Source organism: Amblyomma maculatum, chromosome 2, assembly GCF_055883805.1.
Source record: "Amblyomma maculatum isolate TAMU_Amacu chromosome 2, ASM5588380v1, whole genome shotgun sequence".
NCBI lineage: Eukaryota > Metazoa > Arthropoda > Arachnida > Ixodida > Ixodidae > Amblyomma > Amblyomma maculatum.
In genome coordinates, this window is record NC_139345.1 from 74,306,950 (window position 1) to 74,326,048 (window position 19,099).

Sequence of the window (19,099 nt, forward strand, 5' to 3'; positions counted from 1 at the left end):
CGTAACCTTCACATAAAGAAAGCTAGGTGATGGCTAGGACATGGACATCACACGTGACGTTAAAGCTTTTAATTAATCGCCACAGCAAAATAGGCGATAACGTGTAATTACGTGTCACATATGCTAGAAATGTAACTTGCATATATATTAACCTCATTGGTCGTCTGTGAATTGTTTAGCAGTTTAACCCGACTGAATTTCTTCTTCCTCCTTGTAAAATCCTTTACTCATTCTCCTTTCAAAAAGCCATCAATTGAAGGCGCAATTCATATATAGTTAAGTAACTGTATTAAATTCGTGGTTGCAGCAATACGACCGATATAGTACGGTTCGAAGATTCCCACTGAGCAAACAGCTAGACTGGCAGCAGAAATGATGGATTCGTCCTCGCAGCCGGGTAACAATGCCCGCGGTGGCCTTACAACGGTTGCTTCCAAACATCATTGATCGTCTGTGAATTGTTTAGCAATTTAACCCGACTGAATTTCTTCTTCCTCCTTGTAAAATCCTTTACTCATTCTCCTTTCAAAAAGCCATCAATTGAAGGCCTAATTCATATATAGTTAAGTAATTGTATTAAATTCGTGGTTGTAGCAATACGACCGATATAGTACGGTTCTAAGATTCTCGCTGAGCAAACAGCTAGACTGGCAGTACCGTACTGGCAGCAGAAATGATGGATTCGTCCTCGCAGCCGGGTAACAATGCCCGCGGTGGCCTTACAATGGTTGCTTCCAAACATCATTGATCGTCTGTGAATTGTTTAGCAATTTAACCCGACTGAATTTCTTCTTCCTCCTTGTAAAATCCTTTACTCATTCTCTTTTCAAAAAGCCATCAATTGAAGGCCTAATTCATATATAGTTAAGTAATTGTATTAAATTCGTGGTTGCAGCAATACGACCGATATAGTACGGTTCTAAGATTCTCGCTGAGCAAACAGCTAGACTGGCAGCAGAAATGATGGATTCGTCCTCGCAGCACATTATTTCCTGCTTCGCGTGATTCTCGCTGAGCAAACAGCTAGACTGGCAGCAGAAATGATGGATTCGTCCTCGCAGCACATTATTTCCTGCTTCGCGTGAACTTCAAGTGCTACGCAAGGATTTCTCGTGGTCTTCCACATAAGGTCGACGTACTGCCGCCTGCAGCACCAACTACGATCTCCCAACCGATAAGATAGCAGCACTGGCGCGCCGGCGCCGGCGCGCAAGTCGTTCAGTCGGTTCAGCTGTGGGCTGCGGTGACTGCAACAGCGCTCTTCGCGAGCAAAAACCGAATCAGAGAAGCCGCGGAGCGTGTCTGGTCGTGTGAGCACGCCGAAGCAGTCGTCGAAGGCCAGCAAAGCGTTAACACTTCGCGGCTGGCGGTGTGCTGTGAGGCAGTCATGTTTATCAAGCCTGTTTTGTCTGCGGTCCGCTCACACCGGGTCCCATGGATGCTGGGACGTCGCCTCGCTGCCTTGTCTGTGGCGCAGCTCCATGTGAAACAAGCGCTGGATGCCAGTACGACGAGATGCCGCTCGTCACAGATCAGACCATGTGAGTTGAACTTGTTTTCAGACTCCGCGAGTGCGACGCTCTCTGCTGCGTCTTGCAGAGCGTTTACCGTAGCTTTCTGCTAATGATCGAAATGCTTATATCTTGATGATTACGTACTAAGGTTCCGGCAGTAAAGATAATCGGCTGGAGTGAATTGGCAGGCACCTGGAAGCATCTTGTTTGCCACATTAGGAATTGTTGTTGTTCTGTTTGTACTCTTAGCAGCAAATTATTTTTGGCATAAGCTTTTTTTTTTTTTTTTTTTGTTCCCTCCCATTTAGTCTATTTACGTCCTTTTCTGTGACTGTGAGCAGCGCGCCTTCTTCAAATGCCGCCATCTGTGGCCCATGCTACCGGTATAGTGCTAGTAGTGCCAGACTCGTGCGCCTGGCTAGAGGAAGCGCTGGCCTGGCATGCCAAACTTGATATGGCATTGCCTACAATAGGAGGGTCAACATCCTGCACAAGAGCCAAGACTGAAGTGTCTGTTATGAAAGTCACTGGATGTGGCTGGCAAAGGAGACATTACCATTATTTCAACTGCGGTTGCTAATAGTATGCAACTGTTTAGCATCACATTCCTTGTCGATGACCTTGCAGAGAAACGCGCCTCAGCACCTAAGTACAAATGTTTTGGCTATTCAACATCCTGCACAAGAGCCAAGACTAAAGTGTCTGTTATGAAAGTCACTGGATGTGGCTGGCAAAGGAGACATTACCATTATTTCAACTGTGGTTGCTAATAGTATGCAACTGTTTAGCATCACATTCCTTGTCGATGACCTTGCAGAGAAACACGCGCCTCAGCACCTAAGTACAAATGTTTTGGCTATTTCTAGTCCTCGTGGTCAAAGAAATAAAGACATCCTAGCTTTTAGAAAAATACTGGCATATAATTGTTTCTCCTTGGCTTTTATATACAATACTGGCTTTTTAAAGGAAGCAATAATTTCTAGCTTCCAATTGCATATGGAAACACTATGCAGCAAATACTTTCCTGTGTCACAGCACATTTTATGGCAAGTTTTTCACGAAGCTTGGCCAAATTTGAAAGCATATCAGAAGACAAATGTTTTTGAGTGCAATAGCACTGCGTGAGGAGACAGTGAATTGCTATTTGGCAAAATCTGACAAGTTTCATATAAAATTTATGGTTTGGACACGAGAGGTATGTGCTGTGCTTGTGGAATCGTTTATGCTTGCTTCCAGCTCTATGTCCAGATGAAAGCTTGGTTCCTTTATTTGAATTGTACCCTTGTGTGTAACATCTGTCATATACTGTATCATATTAGGCTTCGACAGTCTCATCTTGCATCTCTAAATGAGCTGCTATCCAAGCACACCGTCAAGAAGTCTAGCAGCAAAGATTGTGGAAGCAACATTTATTTGCTTACAAGTTTACCGGTGTTCCTATGTTTGCATGCTACTTTATTTATTCGAGCATGTGTTGCCATATTTGCTATTTATGCAGGCTGGCCTGAGGAATTTTGATTTTTCTTATCACAAACATGCATCTATTTACTCCTGCAGGTGCTTTGGGCATTCGCCTGGTGACAACGTCAAGTGTCAACTTCCAGGACCTTACCTATGAAGACCTCAACGCCCTCCTACTAGGCGGTGACATCCAGCTGATTGATGTGCGTGAACCAGCTGAGGTGGCTGCCTCCGGCAAAATTGGCAATGCCATCAACATTCCATGCAAGTGCATTTCAATTTGCATGGCTTTTGACCTTCAAAGTAGCACTAGAATCTGATAGAAAGTAACAATACTTGGTTACCCTTGAAAGGCGTCAGGTTACAATCTGAACAAGCGTGAAAGTTTTTGTGCCATAAGGAGAACCAGTAAGTGGTATCATCTGCTAGCATTACACATTAGAGGGTTTACCAAAGATATCGGAACATGGTGCACAATTGCTCACAGCAGAACCAGTAAGTGGTATCGTCTGCTAGCATTACACATTAGAGGGTTTACCAAAGATATCGGAACATGGTGCACAAATGCTCACAGCAATGTCCGATGAAATCCGCATTAGTGTGAATGAAAAATTTAAGTGTTTCCTTTCAGTGTGAAGAGCACGTATCTATGCATCTTGACATTTTCATCTGTGAAAGAAACGTTGTCATTAACGAAGCACACGTAATCTCAGAATCAAGACTTGAGAGGTAGGTTGCTTAAACAAGGGGTATAAATATTTTGGATAGCTAGAACACTCATTCTCACTAGAATACAGAAATACATTCCAACTTGATGAAATTTGAAATGCAATAAAAAAAAAGTGTAAATCATGCATTTAATTTGGATGACCTGTTTACAAGCTGCAGGTACAGAAAACAGTAATTAACCTAAACTTGGGAATTCAAGTCCTAGCTGCACTCAATGGCTAGAGATAGAACATCTAAGTCACATGGTTAGTTCCTTCACTAATCAGCTTAGCCCTAACCTCGCACATTTTATGACAGGGTTTGCATGTAATTCCAGTCAAAGCATGAAATTCTTGTAGCTACCTCACAGCATTTCTCATTGTAGAACATTTCTGAATTTCCCCTAGAAAAAAAATGCCATAATGCATCGTGCCAGATGTGGTAACGCTCACACACTGCAAACATTCCATTTTTGCTCTCAATTTAAGCATCTTCATGAATAGCAAAATAGCGATATCTTCAGTAAGCCGTCAAGTTAATTTTTAATTGATTGTGGGCTATTTTCAGAGGAAAATATGCACAATGCACTTAAAACCAACCAACCGCATGAAATTTTAGTGCCATCTAGTGAGTATACTGAATGTTGGGTTCAATGCCAAAGAATAGGAGCATCTCTTCACTCTGAGCAGCAAGCACCATCAAAGTGGAGCTTGCTGAAATGTAGTAAAGGAGCAATCACAGCAGTAATGCAGTGTGGCTACTACCATGTTTTGTTGCCAGTTTGCAGACAATCGTTTTGCAAGTGTGGTGTGCACACCTGCTTTTTGTTGCAGGTGCAAAAATCCGGCAAGCATATGGACGATGTGTGGGCATTTGCTCATCACAGTAAGAAGTACATAGTTACGAAGCCCACATTTACGAAGTTTTAAGTGGCTCTACTGCTCTCTTACTTTTATGGACTTTACTTTTATGCAACTTACTTTTATGGATTGAAGAATGTCAGACTGATGTAAGTTTCTGCAGTGCAAACTATAATTTTTTTGTCAGAAATGTGGTGCTAAATAAAGTCAGAAATGGCTATGTGCCATTCCACTTTTAAAATACCATGAAATGGTATTTTGTAATGATAGGAAAACCCTGCAAGAAATGTACATTCTATCACTTGAATTTTTAATAAAAGCTAGCTTGGTTAGCAATGAAGATATCTGCAATTATAAAAATTGCAGCCAATTTAGCTAAGTTGCCACATAAAAAGTATGTGTGCTAGCACGTTTCATTAGTAACTGGCGACCTTAGTGGTAGCGCATGCACTGTATATTTTGGGACCGTTTAGTGAGGTTAAAGTGACACCACTGTGTTTGGATCAATTGTGCGTGGATGGAAGTTGATAAAGACAGGGACATGCAGTGCACAGTGCTAGAGAGTGGCAGTTGAACAAGTGGGGTGATCGACTGTGGCAAGAGCATAGTGCACTTGTACAGTGGACAGAAAAGCGAATATGTTTGCACTGCCGCAAGGTTGAAACACAGTCTCTGTGCATTTTATATATTTTAATGTCAGAGCTCTTTCCCTCCGCACCAACTGTCCTCTCCCTGAGCAGCACAGCTGGTGGTGATATTGCATGTACAGCTTGGCCTAGAGACTGACTGCAACATCTAATGCTAGCGCATTAAAATGATGCTCTTCCTCTTTCTCCCCTGAACTCATAGATGCCCGTGCACCCGAAAAACAACATAACTGAAACAAGTTGAGACTGCACCTCATCCTGCCCATATTCCAGTGAGAGTTCTCCACACTATGTCAGAGGGAGTGGGGCAGCTAAGAATGTGTGGTGAGGTGCAAGCTGTTATGTTTACAAGTTATTTTTAAAATTTAAGGTCCTCGCAGACCTTTTCAATACAACGAATTCCTACAAAGACCACCTCTACAGATATGTTGCGTTAGGATATGACCATCAAAATTATCACAAAGCCCTTTTAAAGAACCTCAGGTTGTCGAAATTAATCTAAGCCCTTTCGCTAAGGCGTCTCTCCTGACCAAGAAGCAGCTTTGGGACGTTAAACCCCACATACCTCCTACAAGTAAACCACCTGTGGAATACAAACCCCATGTCCACAACTGCGGCTTAGCAGAAAATAGCTTTTTTACTCTTCAAAATTTTAAATCCAATCCCACATGGGCCTGCATAAACTGTATGAATGCAACTAGAGGTCAAGGTTGCTGTACATAACCTGCCTCTGGAGAGCCATAGTTATGCAGTTTGCAGATCTCTTAAAGGTGCGGAACACTGATCAAAATATGCAATGGGATTATGGTGGAAATGAAAGATCTTGCCTCATGTAGTAGAGATCGAGTACTACAGTATGAAAGAAACGAGGATTTATAATATTAATTTGGCACTGAAAATCGCCTGAAAACGACTTAAGTGGCCTCTTGTTGCGAAACGCAATTGTCATTGTAGTAACAGACGTGACATCTCAGGAAAATGTCACTGGTTTTCGTAAGTGCACAGTGTTCTCAATTCTTTGAAGAGTGCTTGCCTTGTATTTATTGTATTTTGCTTTCTTTCTGGTGCACCCGTCAGCAAAATCCACCCTCCTGTCGCATTGCCTACGATGTGCTTCTAGCGTTTGTCACTAAAGGGCACCACAGCGTTTTGAGTTCCTAGGATGAAGCAGTAACCATGGCGCACTAAAAATTTCGTTGTTGAGGCATACATTCTTGTAACTGCCTTGGGTGTAGAAACAAAAATAGACTCTACTCTGCACTGAAATTGTTGAATTATTGTCTGGCAGGTGAGAGTTATATTAGATTTTAGTACATCGCTTTTGTCCATGCACAATTGCAATCGTCATCTTTGTTGCTGTCATGGTTTTCAGCGTTAGACTACATAAAAACGGGTGCATGCACCGATAGAAAAACTCGTTAAAATTTTTCTATGCCACTTCTGACAAAACCATTATGAAATCGCCCACATGAGATGGGAAACTTTCCATTGTGTCGAAAAAAATTGAACACTTAAAGTGCAATGTTCTGTCCTTTTAAGTTGCTGCACCATCCACATGATTTGGGGTGTCCTATGCATGCCCACCTCTCACTGAAGATATAAAATGTTATGGAAACTTTGGATTTACCATGACTGTCTATAAAGACATTTAGAGTTTCACCGAGTCCGTATTTTCACCTCCGCAGTGGGACAAGTGAAAGATGCTCTGCTGATGTCTGACGAGACCTTCCAGAAAACCTACCATGCGCAGAAGCCTCAAAGTTATGACCACAACATTGTGTTCTATGGCGCTGGCCCCATCAAGAGCCAGGCAGCACTCAAACTTGCTCACAAAGCTGGCTATATACAGTAGGTATCTGGTTTTTTTACAGCCTATGCTAAGCAGCTTAACCCTTTATCCAATTAATCCATCAGCGTAATTGTAGTTAAAGCTATTACTAAAGCTGATCACAGATTGAAATTAATGAGCGAGTACAAACACTGCAAGGACACAATGCACATGAAACCAAGGAGTCATTTTGTAGCTGTCAAAAGATGTACCATGCCACCAGCATTATTCGTGTTCTGTTGCATGAATCACCTTATTTGTCTTCCAGTGCAACTGTTCTAGAGGTGAAAGGTCTGCATAAAGTGTAGCTTCAGTCTGTCGGTAACTGCACACTCAATCCACCTGCTTCTCAATTTCGTTAAGGCCAGGTTAAAATGACGATAAAGTTTGAAGATTAGTCCCGTTTACCTAGCAGTCAAAATTGCGATGCAACCATTATTTGTGCAACAGTAAAATAAATGTTTTACTACAGCAGAAAGCCCATGCTTTCTATTATTTGCTGTTGTGTTAGCCAGAAAACATCCATGTTAGAGCACTCCTGAAGTACACTTGTACGGGAAAGTTACGACATTCGAATGTGCCAGCAAGGCACTCCCAACAAAGCATGACATTGTTTCATGTGCGCCATTCTTTTTTGGACTAGTTCACATTACCACCGCAGTGTAGTGTTGACTTCATGAAAATTGCCAGCAGCTAATGACCATCGCAGCACAGTTCTTATTAGATGGAGAGCGTATGTTTTTATAAGAAGGATGAATTTCCATTACTAGAATGGCATTAGTAAATAGGAGCTGCTATTTGTCAATAAACATCGCATCCATACCTAACAGGCGCACTTCAAGGGTGGAGAGCTTTTTGCAGTTGTCTTTGTAATGATGGGCCTTATTATGGCATGTGTATACGAGTCCTTTGTTATCCACAGAAAGTGAAGTGGGGGATATGAGGATTAAATTTAAATTCCATTTCATTTTGCTTCTGTTAGCAGTTCGCTATTGCCTCATCAGATGGGTGGATAAGAATCTAATAGAATCAGACTAAGAATTGTGTCATGGTGGCCTTGCATTCATTCTTTCATTCTGTGCCATGCGATTACCTGAAATGTACCCTGCATGTTGACCGACTCCTACTTACTGCACAGAGCTAAAAAAAAAATAAAGGCTGAAGCGAGACATTCAAATTGATTTTAATAGGGAAATCGATCACACAAGACAGTCATTCGAAGTTATAGGAAAGTTTGAATCATGTAGGTGGAGAAACATAGTTTTTCTTTTTATATACCTTTCTTTTAGCCACAGGGTAGCATTTGTTTCGTGTGCATATGCATGATGTGCATCCAAATTGACTTTATTAGAAGTATGTGCTTGCATCATCCTGTACTGCTACTAAGTCAGGGTCATCTTGATGCTTATATTTAATTCACATATTGCCTTTCCTAGCTTTGCTCTACTTAGTTCACTGTTTCTGAATAAGAAGGCTACTCAGGAGATAGAACTCTTAGCCTACAAATTATTTATAAGACCAGTTCTTGAATACGCTTCAGTTGTGTGGGATCCTTACACTAAACCTAATGTTATGAAGCTTGAATCAATAACTGAACAAAAGCTACTATAGAACCATTACAATTGCAACATTATTAGGACAGAATGAAATGTATTTGACCTACAATAGTAAACTCTGTGTAAACAGAAATGTTTATGTTGAGCCTGTTACACTGCAAGCTACATGCACACATTATTGAAAAAATTTAAACACATTGCAAAATGGAAGCTTTCAAAGATTCCATTTATCCAAGAACTGTCTGCCAGTGGAACACTGCCTTCTGATGCTGTGGCATCCTTCACAGTCAAATCTTTATCACAACTGAAGCGCACATAATTAGCTGAAACAAGTGTTTTTGCTTGTGCAAATCTTTAGGAGCAATTTCTTTATCAATCTATTTTGCGCTTTATTTAGCATCTGGTCTCCACTCGTGCTAACCATTTTTGTGCTTTCAATGTTTATCTGCTCTGGTGGGCAGACCTATAATATGTTCTAGCTTTATTATTATTTTTTTTTTATGTAACTTGCAAGTTATTTTCTGCTTTGATATATTTGCTATTTATGTTTGCTTCTGCAAAAGCTGGCATTTGTGAAATAAGAGACTGCCAAGTATTTAACAAGCAAATGAGTCTAAATGCACTCGCGATTTCATTGCAGCTGCCAAATTGGGTGACCCGAGGAAGATTTCAGATTTTGCTGTAACGTTGGATTGCAAGTCAATGAATATTCAGCAAAATTTCTTAATTATTGGAAAAAAAATGTTTGTTTTTGAAAATGAAGAAAAAAAATTAATTTATAGCACAAGTATTTGTATGCAATTCAGCCTTTACTAATCTTTAAGGACATGATTAACAGTGACTGATAAACCCGACCTAGCCTCTTATTTTTGGCCAACCCTTGACCTTGGTATGGCTACTACAAAGATGTTATATGTGGTTACTTACATGCATGCCAAGTTTGACTTTTTTCATAGTCACAAAGCTTACCATACTCTCTTAAGTTAGCAGCTTAGAAGCAGTGCTACAACAATGGTCTAGTGTACACTGGTGTGCGTCTTGCTTGGTGTTTCCAGGCATTGAAGTGATGTGTGCCCGGCTTTTTCTAGTGCCCGGGAGTACAGTGGTGGCTGGGATGACTACCAGAAGAAACACAGATGATCCTTGTCTTTTGTCCCATACCATTTCTGGGCATGCTCATACAAGTCTCCGAGAGCTTCCGTGTGCAGTCTTCCAATGCCAATCAACTACTTGTCACTTAGACATGGTTTGAATTTCAGCGTATAATTAAAGCATTATTTACATACTCATTGCTTCCTCAGTCTTGTTTTCAAGGTAAAGTGGGCCCTATTACTGTTGACCAAGGGACAGGGAAACTTCAGTTACCGGTAGGTAAAATAATACACTATCCCTCTGAGGGTTCATCCTGCAACAAGATACGCATTTAAGCTGAAAAGTCTAGTTTAAATATTTTCCTGCGGTTTGTTACAACCTCGTGATGCACCGAGGAGTGGCTGAGACAGTTCTAAGTGAATGCCGCTGTTGCTTAACCCCTTGCATCTGCACAAAAATGTCCATCTTGATGCAAGCAGTATGCTTGTGAAATCAGCCGGTAATAGAGGCACCTGTATTTTCTTTTAGCCTTTGCTAGCTTGTAAAGTCTCCATTTCCAGCGAGAGTGCTCCCATTGTGATTAACATGATACAAGCAAGCTTCAATTTGTCCCGAGTGTTCATGTATTCATCCATTTGAATAAAAGAATGTAAGCTGAACTATTTAGATAACAGCCTTTGCAAATTGGTTCACAAAGCAGAGCATGGAGAGAAGCCTTATATCCAGAAGTGTTGTCCAAGCCCAAAAAGTCATTGGAGGAGTGTGATGGCCATGAGCAGTTTTCAGTAAAAACTGAGCACATGCCACAAGCAACACTAGCAGTTATGAAAAGATCCAGCAGGTATCCACTACAAGTGCTAAATTTTCAGAAGCATGTCCTCCAAGTGTTTTTTATAAACACACACTCTCATCCCAATTTTCTATGCCTAGTTCGATACACAGTTCACACTAGAAATGGCAGGTTCACCTTCAAATACGAGGTCTAGAACACTGCTCCACTGCGTGGTAAGCATATTTTCAGGCATTGCCAATCTTACATTATAGTGTTCTTTCAATTGATTCACAGTTAGGTTGCTTACAGCAATCCTTGTTAAAATCACCAACCAGAATTAAAGTTTCATTATTAAATCTGGCTGGCAGCCCCACATACACTGTTTGTATAGTAGTGGTTTCGCCTCCATGGGGTGAAATGTATGCTGCAACGGTTACCACATTGGTCGAACACAATCAAACGACACACAGTTCACCATTCTCTAATGACTCCTCTCGCAACTCCACCGCTATCATTTCTGTGCCTCTCTTAGTATATATTGCAACACCTGTGGATTTGTTCTGAGGTCGTTGCAAAGCACAAAGTGAGCGAAACATGCTCCAGAGTTTTGGCATCAACACATTGCGAGCAGTGAAACAAGGTCTCCAGGATGAAGAAAGGTAACCCAAGAGCAGGGAAATGCACTTGTAGGCGAGTGCCAGGAAATAAGCACAAGCTACTTCACAACGCGGCGAGCGACTCAGAGCTGAAGTCCAGAGAGCACCGCATGTACGCATATGCTGTCGATGAAGGCTGAGGAGTGACTGATGCGAGGGGAAAGATGCCGAAGTTGAGGACGCGCCAGCGACACACGACTGCTCAATCCGGAGTAACACACTTTTGTACAACGCTGCCCGGTAACGGCCGTGACGTCCGCTACTGTGACACGCCCCACTCTCTCACTGGGTACATTTGTGCGGCCGCTCCGCTCCCTCATTGTTAAGTCGCGTGATGTGGGCATCGCCACTTTCTCTTTCTCCTCTTCAAGTTCACGAAGAGACTGACAGAAAAAGAGAGACCGGCTTCTGCTGTAGCTGCGCGGCCGCTCCGCCCCCTCAGTGCTGAGCCACGCGACGCACGCATCACGAACTCTTTCTCCACTTCAAGTTTACGAAGAGAGAGAGTGGCTTCAGATAGACAGCAGCAAAACCCGTGATTGCGGCTAGTAGTGCTACACACTAAAACAAAATTGTAATTTTCAAGTCTGATATATAGTCAGCTTTTCCCACTGTGGTGGCTGAATGGTAAGAGTTCAATCCCGGGCATGGTTGTAGTGTTTCAATGCTTGCAAAATGAGAGGCGCCCATGCACTGCATGACATCATTGTACGTTATATAAACCCCACAAGGTTGAAATTGTTCGCAGCTTGACGCTTTGGCATCCCTAATTTGCTCTGGAACATTATACCCCATAAATCAGTGTCAGCCTTGTCTTCACGTAAATTAATGAAAAATGCAGTAAACGCTCTATTTGCAATTACCCTCTTTTGAAGGCTATATTATTCACCATTTTCACATTATATATGGACACAGCTGGCATGCTCACATACCTTCCGTTGAGGCAACCTGCCTGCAAACTGTGCGCTTCTATTAAGGCAAACTGCCAGTAAGACAATGAATTTTTTTTAGTCCCTTGGCCTGCATTGGTAGTGTACCGCATTATAATCGGATACCACACACTGAAAATGAAGCTTACAGGTGTTTCCACCACTAGCCAATTCAGGAGTAAAATGCGTGCATTAAACATTTTTTTGAAGCTAGCTCCAGAGACTACAGCACACCGCTATTTTTTTTTCAAAATGGTGGAAAAAGACGTCACGAGTTTCAATCTACTGGCAGAAAAAAGTTTTAAATCAAATTGTCTTGGTGATAAATGCGTCTTTCCTTGCCCAACAGACATCTGTATATAGCCAGAAAGAGTTAGAGAATCAATTCATACAATTTCTGCAGTATCCCTTTTGAAGGATGTCTCCTGAGCATCAGTGTTAGCACAGAAAGATGCATCTTCCATAATGGAAAACATTTTGGAAATAGGTACATGAATTTTTCAGCAGCTACACATGTGAGACAGCTGCTGGTTTGTTCACCTGGATGTGTGAAGAAAACACTATACCTTATTTCACAACTGGTTTATTAACGCAGGCCCTTAGAGCATGTACCGCTGGAATCAAAAGTAACCTGTGTGACATGATTACCGGATTGTAGTGCGCATATCCTGAAATATGCCACCAATACATTGAAATCACAAGTATGTTCATAACATAAAACTGAATGAGAGCGCAAAGCTTAGAAATGTCTTCTGTTTACTTTTGATTCCACCTGCACACTTTATATATATAAAGAGCAAACAATGACAACAAATATAACAAAGCCGTTTACAATGGCACAATTATCTATGAGTGTCCACTGAGAAAAGCAGCGGCTAGCCAAGTTTTGTTTCACTCATTGGGACGTTCTTTTTTTATCTATCAGCAAGGCAGCACACTTCCACAACTGCTTTTGCATTGTTTCAGTTGCTTCTGTTTCTGTCACTGTTTTCTAATGGCTAAGTTCTTGTCTTGCATCTTTCGAACTCTCCTTTCTGCTCAGTTTGCTCTAAGCATCTGTGCAAATTGAGGCAGTTACAGCTAGCATGCCTTGCGTTCCCTCATGATTTCCTCTCCGTGGCCTGGTCATGCATAGAACTTGCTTTGGCTAGTCGTGTCGTGAAGCAATTGAGCGAGCCCATGACCATAGTACCAGATGTTGCCAAGGCAATACAGCAATGACTTTTGTCTTTCCTGCCAGTCCACTAACCTGTCAACTCAATGTTTTCTTTTTATGTGAACATGACACGCTGAAAGGATGCAGCGGAGTTGCTTGTGATAGCCGCAAGCTGTTTTAAGAAAGCTTGCTTGCTTGGACAAGTAAGCTTATTCTGTAATTTTTTCCATTATTGGATCAACCTTACAGTGATAATGTCATATTGAGGTCTACCTCGTAAAAATGGGGCAAATGCTTAATCTCACTTCTAAATGTGTTGAAAATATGACTTATGTTCTACTTTGTGAAAATCGGGCAAATGCCTGATCTGAATGTGTGAAATTAAGTTCAAACATGGGTAATTTATGTTCCCCTAGCATGGAATCCAGTGGTAAACAGAGGAAAACATTTTAAGACTAATATGACAGGCTGTAACAGGCACTTTTCTTTTTTCAACTTTCTCCAATTCCCTTCAGTAGGCAAAGCCACTGCTGCTTTCCCCTTAAGGGATTGCAGAAAGTGTTGAACAGTCTAAGCCATGTTGTATTTTAAATAAGAATCAAATATGTTTGTTATCCGATTCACATTCGAATAACTGATATTTTGCATTTTCCGAGTGTCCAAAAATTTACCAATATGCTGAAAAGTTTTTGAAAAGCGCAAGTGTTCATCTGATAAAGCTACTGTGATGCAAGTGGTTTTCGGCATTATTTTCAGGCCCATTCGATGATCTGAGGTTTTAAATAATTTGGACATTTTTATCTGGTCCCTTCAAAGCCCAATTAAGAGTTTACTACGTATATTCAGCAGCAATATGACAGCTCCATTCAGTTTCATGCAGGTCCTGCCTGATGAAAAACTGGTATAAAAATCCTGTATAAAATGTATACTGGATTTTTTCCGTACGGTATGCACTTCTGTGTAATTCTGGTTTATTTTATCTGCAAATACCGTGTAAATTCTAAAATAGCCAAGGCAAACAATATTTGTATCTTTAATTCTCCATTTTGTCTGTATTTTTCGCGGCTAGGATATTCGATAGTCGAAGGCATTATCCCCTATATATTCGCAATCAATACGTAATCGAAAATTTCATTATTCGCACACCCCTTAATTTTTGCACCTTTACATGCCATACACAGCTCAAATATCATAGTGAGCAACTCAGAGTCCTTGCTATGACTCTGAACAATGGACAAGTGCCAGTGAACAGCAGCAAAAAATAAAGTATTTGGCACAGAACTATCACTCTAATAATTAATTACTGAAGCATAATTGAAAAGACAGATCTAGGGCCTTCGCTCCCATGGCAGCAAGTGCAGAGCAGGATCACCTGAGCTTGGACGCTGGACCTGCATTGGTACGATGATGAAGACCAATGATTAATGGATCTTAATACGCCAAAGCAACACTGTAGGTTATGAGGCATGCTACGATGGAGAGCTCCTGGGGCTGTATTACACAACAATCACATGATAAAAACTGCCACAAACCTGACACAAACCAATTAGCTTAGCTCCTACTGGTCGATTCTGTCCGGTGGACATGCCGAGCAATAGGAGCAGGGGCTGACAGGTTTGTGACAGTTTTCGTGATGTAATCAGTGCGTAATTTGGACCCAGAATAATTTCAGCCTCCAAGGAACAGCTCTGCACATTGCCTTGTATGAAATATGGCTGACATAAATCTTGTGAACACATGTTTAAGAGCCTGCTCCGCCGGGGTGGTGCAGTGGTAAGATGCCCGACTACTGTGCCGGAGTTCCCGGGTTCGAACCCGACCACGGCGGCTGCGTTTCGATGGAGACGAAACGAAGTGGCGTCCGTGTGTTATGTCAGCGCATGCTAAAGATCCTCAGGTGGTCGAAATTACTCCGTAGCCCTCCATTACGGCTCCCCTTTCTCTCTTTCCACTTTCGCTCCCACCTTCACCCCTTCCCTTACGGCACGGTTCAAGTGTCCACAGAGCAAGTGTGACGAACACTGCACCTCTTCCTTCCTGTGAACCAATTATTATTATTATGCCAAATGCCGAAGAGCCAAATGCCATGCACACCGAGTCACCTTTACCTACTGCAGTAATTGTTTAAGTAATTAGCAAAGTAGTACACAACCTAGTACAGACTACAGTAGGAACTTGATGATATGAATTCAGTAGGGCTTCAAGAAGTATTCACCTAGTACACAACCTAGTACACATTACAGTAGGAACTTGATATGAATTCAGTAGGGCTTCAAGAAGTATTCATATCATACAAAATGAACAGACCCATATTCTGAGCTTGCGTAATTTTAAAACTGCCATTGCCACCCTCACTTGATTGGTGGAAATGTCAGAACTGGAGGCATCACTCACACTCGCAACTGAGCCAACATCAACTTCTGGCAATTCTACCAATCAGGTGAGTGCAAAAATGACATTTCCCAAAGCAACACTAACTTAAAATATAGGTCAAATCTGTATGCAGAAACATGAAAACTGCATTCACGGAGATCTATTTATGGCTGACTGGACTTTGTTATTGCCGCCTGCCATTGCTCACTGCTGCTTGCAGCCCGTATCGCGCAACTGGTGATTGCGAAGCTGCTGTTAGATCACGCGCCACTGCTCACTGCTTAATGTGCGTACTGTGCAAATGTCAATCACAGTGTCGGTGAAGTGCAGAAGCACTGTCTTTCTATGGTATGGTCATGGCTAGCGCATTCTTGTCCTTCATAGTGATGCCGGAGTGCGTTCAGAACATGCAAAATTCTGCGCATTGTATGCAATGCACTCCGGCCAGAGAATTTCGTAAATTCATAACTGTGATCACATCAATGAGATTCTTCTGTGCTGCAGGCTTTCAATAGTATTGAGAGCAATACTAGAACGCTGCATGTAACGCCAAACGCAATCTCACCTGAGCACTTTCGACGACCGTGGAAAGTCATTGAGGTCCGCAACTGCTCGTTCTGCCTCTTGTAGAACTCTGAGAAATCCAGCCTAAAGCCAAGTCCTTGCAAGTTGGTGTCGTCATGTCGTGACAGGCTCAGTAGAAAGTCCTGCACCAAACGCTGTGCACCCCATATGTGTCAGCCTCCAGGTCAACACATGGGAGCAGTTGTATCAACCTCTTCTGTTGTAGTTGATCACGCCTGATCGTGTAAATACACTGGTGGGGGCACCACCATGCAGTGGCCATGCAAAATGCACTCTACCAATTCTGTATGCATGCATGTTTGCATCAGAGAAACAGTAACACATGGTGTAAACTTTCTGAAGCACTGTATTTGTACAAACAAAAATAGAAGCCTGAAAAGGCATGTTTGAGGCTCCAGATGGGCATATCAAGGCAGATCTCATTCTTAGCAAATGCAAGTACAGTAGAACCTCGTTGGCATGCTCCCGGTTCATACAATTCCCTGTTTCATACGTCCAAAATTGCGGGCAGTAAAAATCTCTCATTGAGTTACACTATTTTTCTCCCGGTTAATATGTTCCCGGGCAACCAGTTACTATGTTCGAAATTTCGACGAACTACGGTTGTATAATATGTTTTGAGATTAACCGTACATGTGCTAATGAGCACTCCCGACATGAAAAACTGATCTGCAGTGCTCATCTACCACAGTTGCTTTCCTGCGGTAGTCAGGTGCAAAGGGGCAAAGCATCAAAGAAAGGCAACATGACATAAAGCAACATGCGAAAACATGACTGCATGAGGAGCAACACAGTGGCTCCTTTACGGTGCCTTGGGGGCATAGGAGTGAACCATTTGATAACACCTATGTGCTTGCAACGAGCTGGCTGGGCCTGTGGGACAGAGCATGAGCAAAAACGCGGCGCCTGTAAGCCATCGTGATGACTTCTCCACATCACCAGTGTAAGGGGGCGAAGCATCCGGAAACACCCAAGGAAACGACCTTGGCTTGTCATTACCTTCTACGAACCGAATTTATTACTAAATCTTTTCCATGCTTGTGACACCGCAAATGCGGACTGAATTCTGTGAGAGCTAAAAAAGGAGCTGTGCATACTGGATGTCTATAAATGCCAATCTGTATTTTTACGCTGTGAAAGTCAATTCTAAATTCCTTTGTACCTCATTCAGCGGTTAAGTTTTTCAAAATCAGGCAGTTTGGATCATTCATTTTTCCAAATGTTTTTTTGTTCTCCGATATTTTCTTTTAAATGTATCAATGAGGTTTTACAGCAAAAATAGCTTGTGCAACTGACGGGTTTTGAGATGGCTGGCATGAACTTCGCATCACTTGACGCAGTGATGGAAGCTTAGTATGGACTTGGAACATGTAATGCTATGCATGAATAAAGGCAGTGCCCACTCTCACACACACATAAATGCAGCCAGTTAATGAACCAACCTGGTAGCCATCTGAGATCATTCTAAGAGCAACCTGAGCTCGCAGGTCGTTGGAGTCGCTATTAAGCTGAGCAAGCAGCTCCTCCTGCACTTGTTTGAAGCGAAGCACTTGGTCGAAGATGGAGCGTAGCTGGGACAGAATGTCCTGCAACAGCACGAAAGACACAGACATATTTTGTTGATTCCAAATAGATGCATGGGAATGAAATATAAAAAAAAAACATCGCAACGTCAAAATGTTGTTCACGCTTCTTTCACAAGCTTTAAAGTTTTATATCAACTCAGCCAATCCTATGCCTTAGAGACGGAACACACCCGCATTTTTTACAGTGCTACACATGTGCCCACGTAGTCTGGTTGAGAAAGTGATAAATGCAAATGGAAAACGCATCACAGGGAATTTTAATGGAAGAAACCACACTAACAAACGTTCAAAATATTCTTTGCTCTTGCTGCCAGCTACAATGACGGCATTATCCCATTAGCAGGCCATGTGATGTGTGCTGCAGCTGATAAAGGCTTTGATGACCTGTCTCACTTATGAGGAACACTAGGCACCGTCATCTTCCAGTGGCAATGCGCCAACTTGTATAACACAGGAAACCAAAGGCGACACAGCATACCATGCAAATTTGCAGAGTGGGCAAAAATTTATTTCCCTTCTTGCAAGGCCTGAAGAAGTTGCAATAATCCCCACCATTTGAGGTGATTCACTTGTGCTCCGGTCAAAACTAATGTGAGGTGCACAGCTCTAGTGCCAAATAACTGCACACAAACCTTTGATAAGCTGTACAAGTTTTCCCAGACATTTTTCCCAAGTTTTCCCAGACAAATGCTGCACATATAGATTTCTACTGACAACACCAAACAAAATGTGTTCTGAAAACAGAAACCTTCTCAGAAGTCTGCTGTGCATATTTTATCTAGCCTATCCTCCAAGTTATTCTGAATTACTCCCCCTCAAAGTGGATCAATAAAATCTCCACAAATGCTTTTTATTCTCACGAGCGGACAACGAGAGCCAGAAAACGATGGCAAAGCAATCAAGCTGAAAGTAAGCTGAAGCCAAGAGAACTTGAGCAAACTGAAGCACTATTACAGATATCTATAAACCTGCCAACTTTATGAAGAGTAAAATTTTGAATTCCGCTAACTTAAAACAAAGGATCTGCAATGTCCCATGGAAGACATCAAGGAATGCTTCAAAATGCACCTCGCATTATATTCAGAACCATATCGCTTTAAAGAGGAGCTCACCCGTGACTCTGGGTCAAGCAGGGCCCGTGTCATTAGGGCAGCCAGGAAGTCGTCATGAGCATGGATAACCTGATCCAAGTCTTGAGCTTGTGCCACCCGTGATTCCAGCTCTGCCCATGAGCACTCAATCACCTGCACAAGGAAAGTTTGCTGCTCCTCACTACTCTTGTGATTCCCATCAAGCCAAACGTTTAAGGCAAGCAAGGAACAAGAACTAATTTTTCAGCTCCTTTTGCAAACTGTGCAAAATTTATAGACACAAAG

The 19,099-nt window shown here is 42.1% G+C and overlaps 2 protein-coding genes across 2 annotated transcripts in view; one reads left to right on the forward strand and one right to left on the reverse strand.

The window, feature by feature from the left end:
- Positions 1–1,077: 1,077 nt before the first annotated feature.
- LOC146199022 (thiosulfate:glutathione sulfurtransferase-like) lies at positions 1,078–9,859 on the forward strand. The gene is made up of 4 exons (XM_084594493.1): positions 1,078–1,541; positions 3,072–3,239; positions 6,876–7,038; positions 9,663–9,859. Exons 1-4 carry the CDS (start codon positions 1,388–1,390, stop codon positions 9,712–9,714), a joined length of 537 nt encoding a protein of 178 aa, XP_084450619.1. The 5' UTR covers positions 1,078–1,387; the 3' UTR covers positions 9,715–9,859.
- Positions 9,860–12,590: 2,731 nt separating this feature from the next.
- Grip91 (gamma-tubulin complex component 3) overlaps positions 12,591–19,099 on the reverse strand; it is a 57,017-nt gene continuing 50,508 nt past the window's right edge. The window contains exons 20-23 of the mRNA XM_084594492.1: positions 18,836–18,967; positions 17,580–17,723; positions 16,118–16,271; positions 12,591–14,570 (exon numbers count right to left, since the gene is read on the reverse strand). Coding sequence (XP_084450618.1) covers positions 14,548–14,570; positions 16,118–16,271; positions 17,580–17,723; positions 18,836–18,967 — 453 coding nt within the window. The 3' untranslated portion in view covers positions 12,591–14,547. The remainder of the gene's footprint in view (positions 14,571–16,117; positions 16,272–17,579; positions 17,724–18,835; positions 18,968–19,099) is intronic.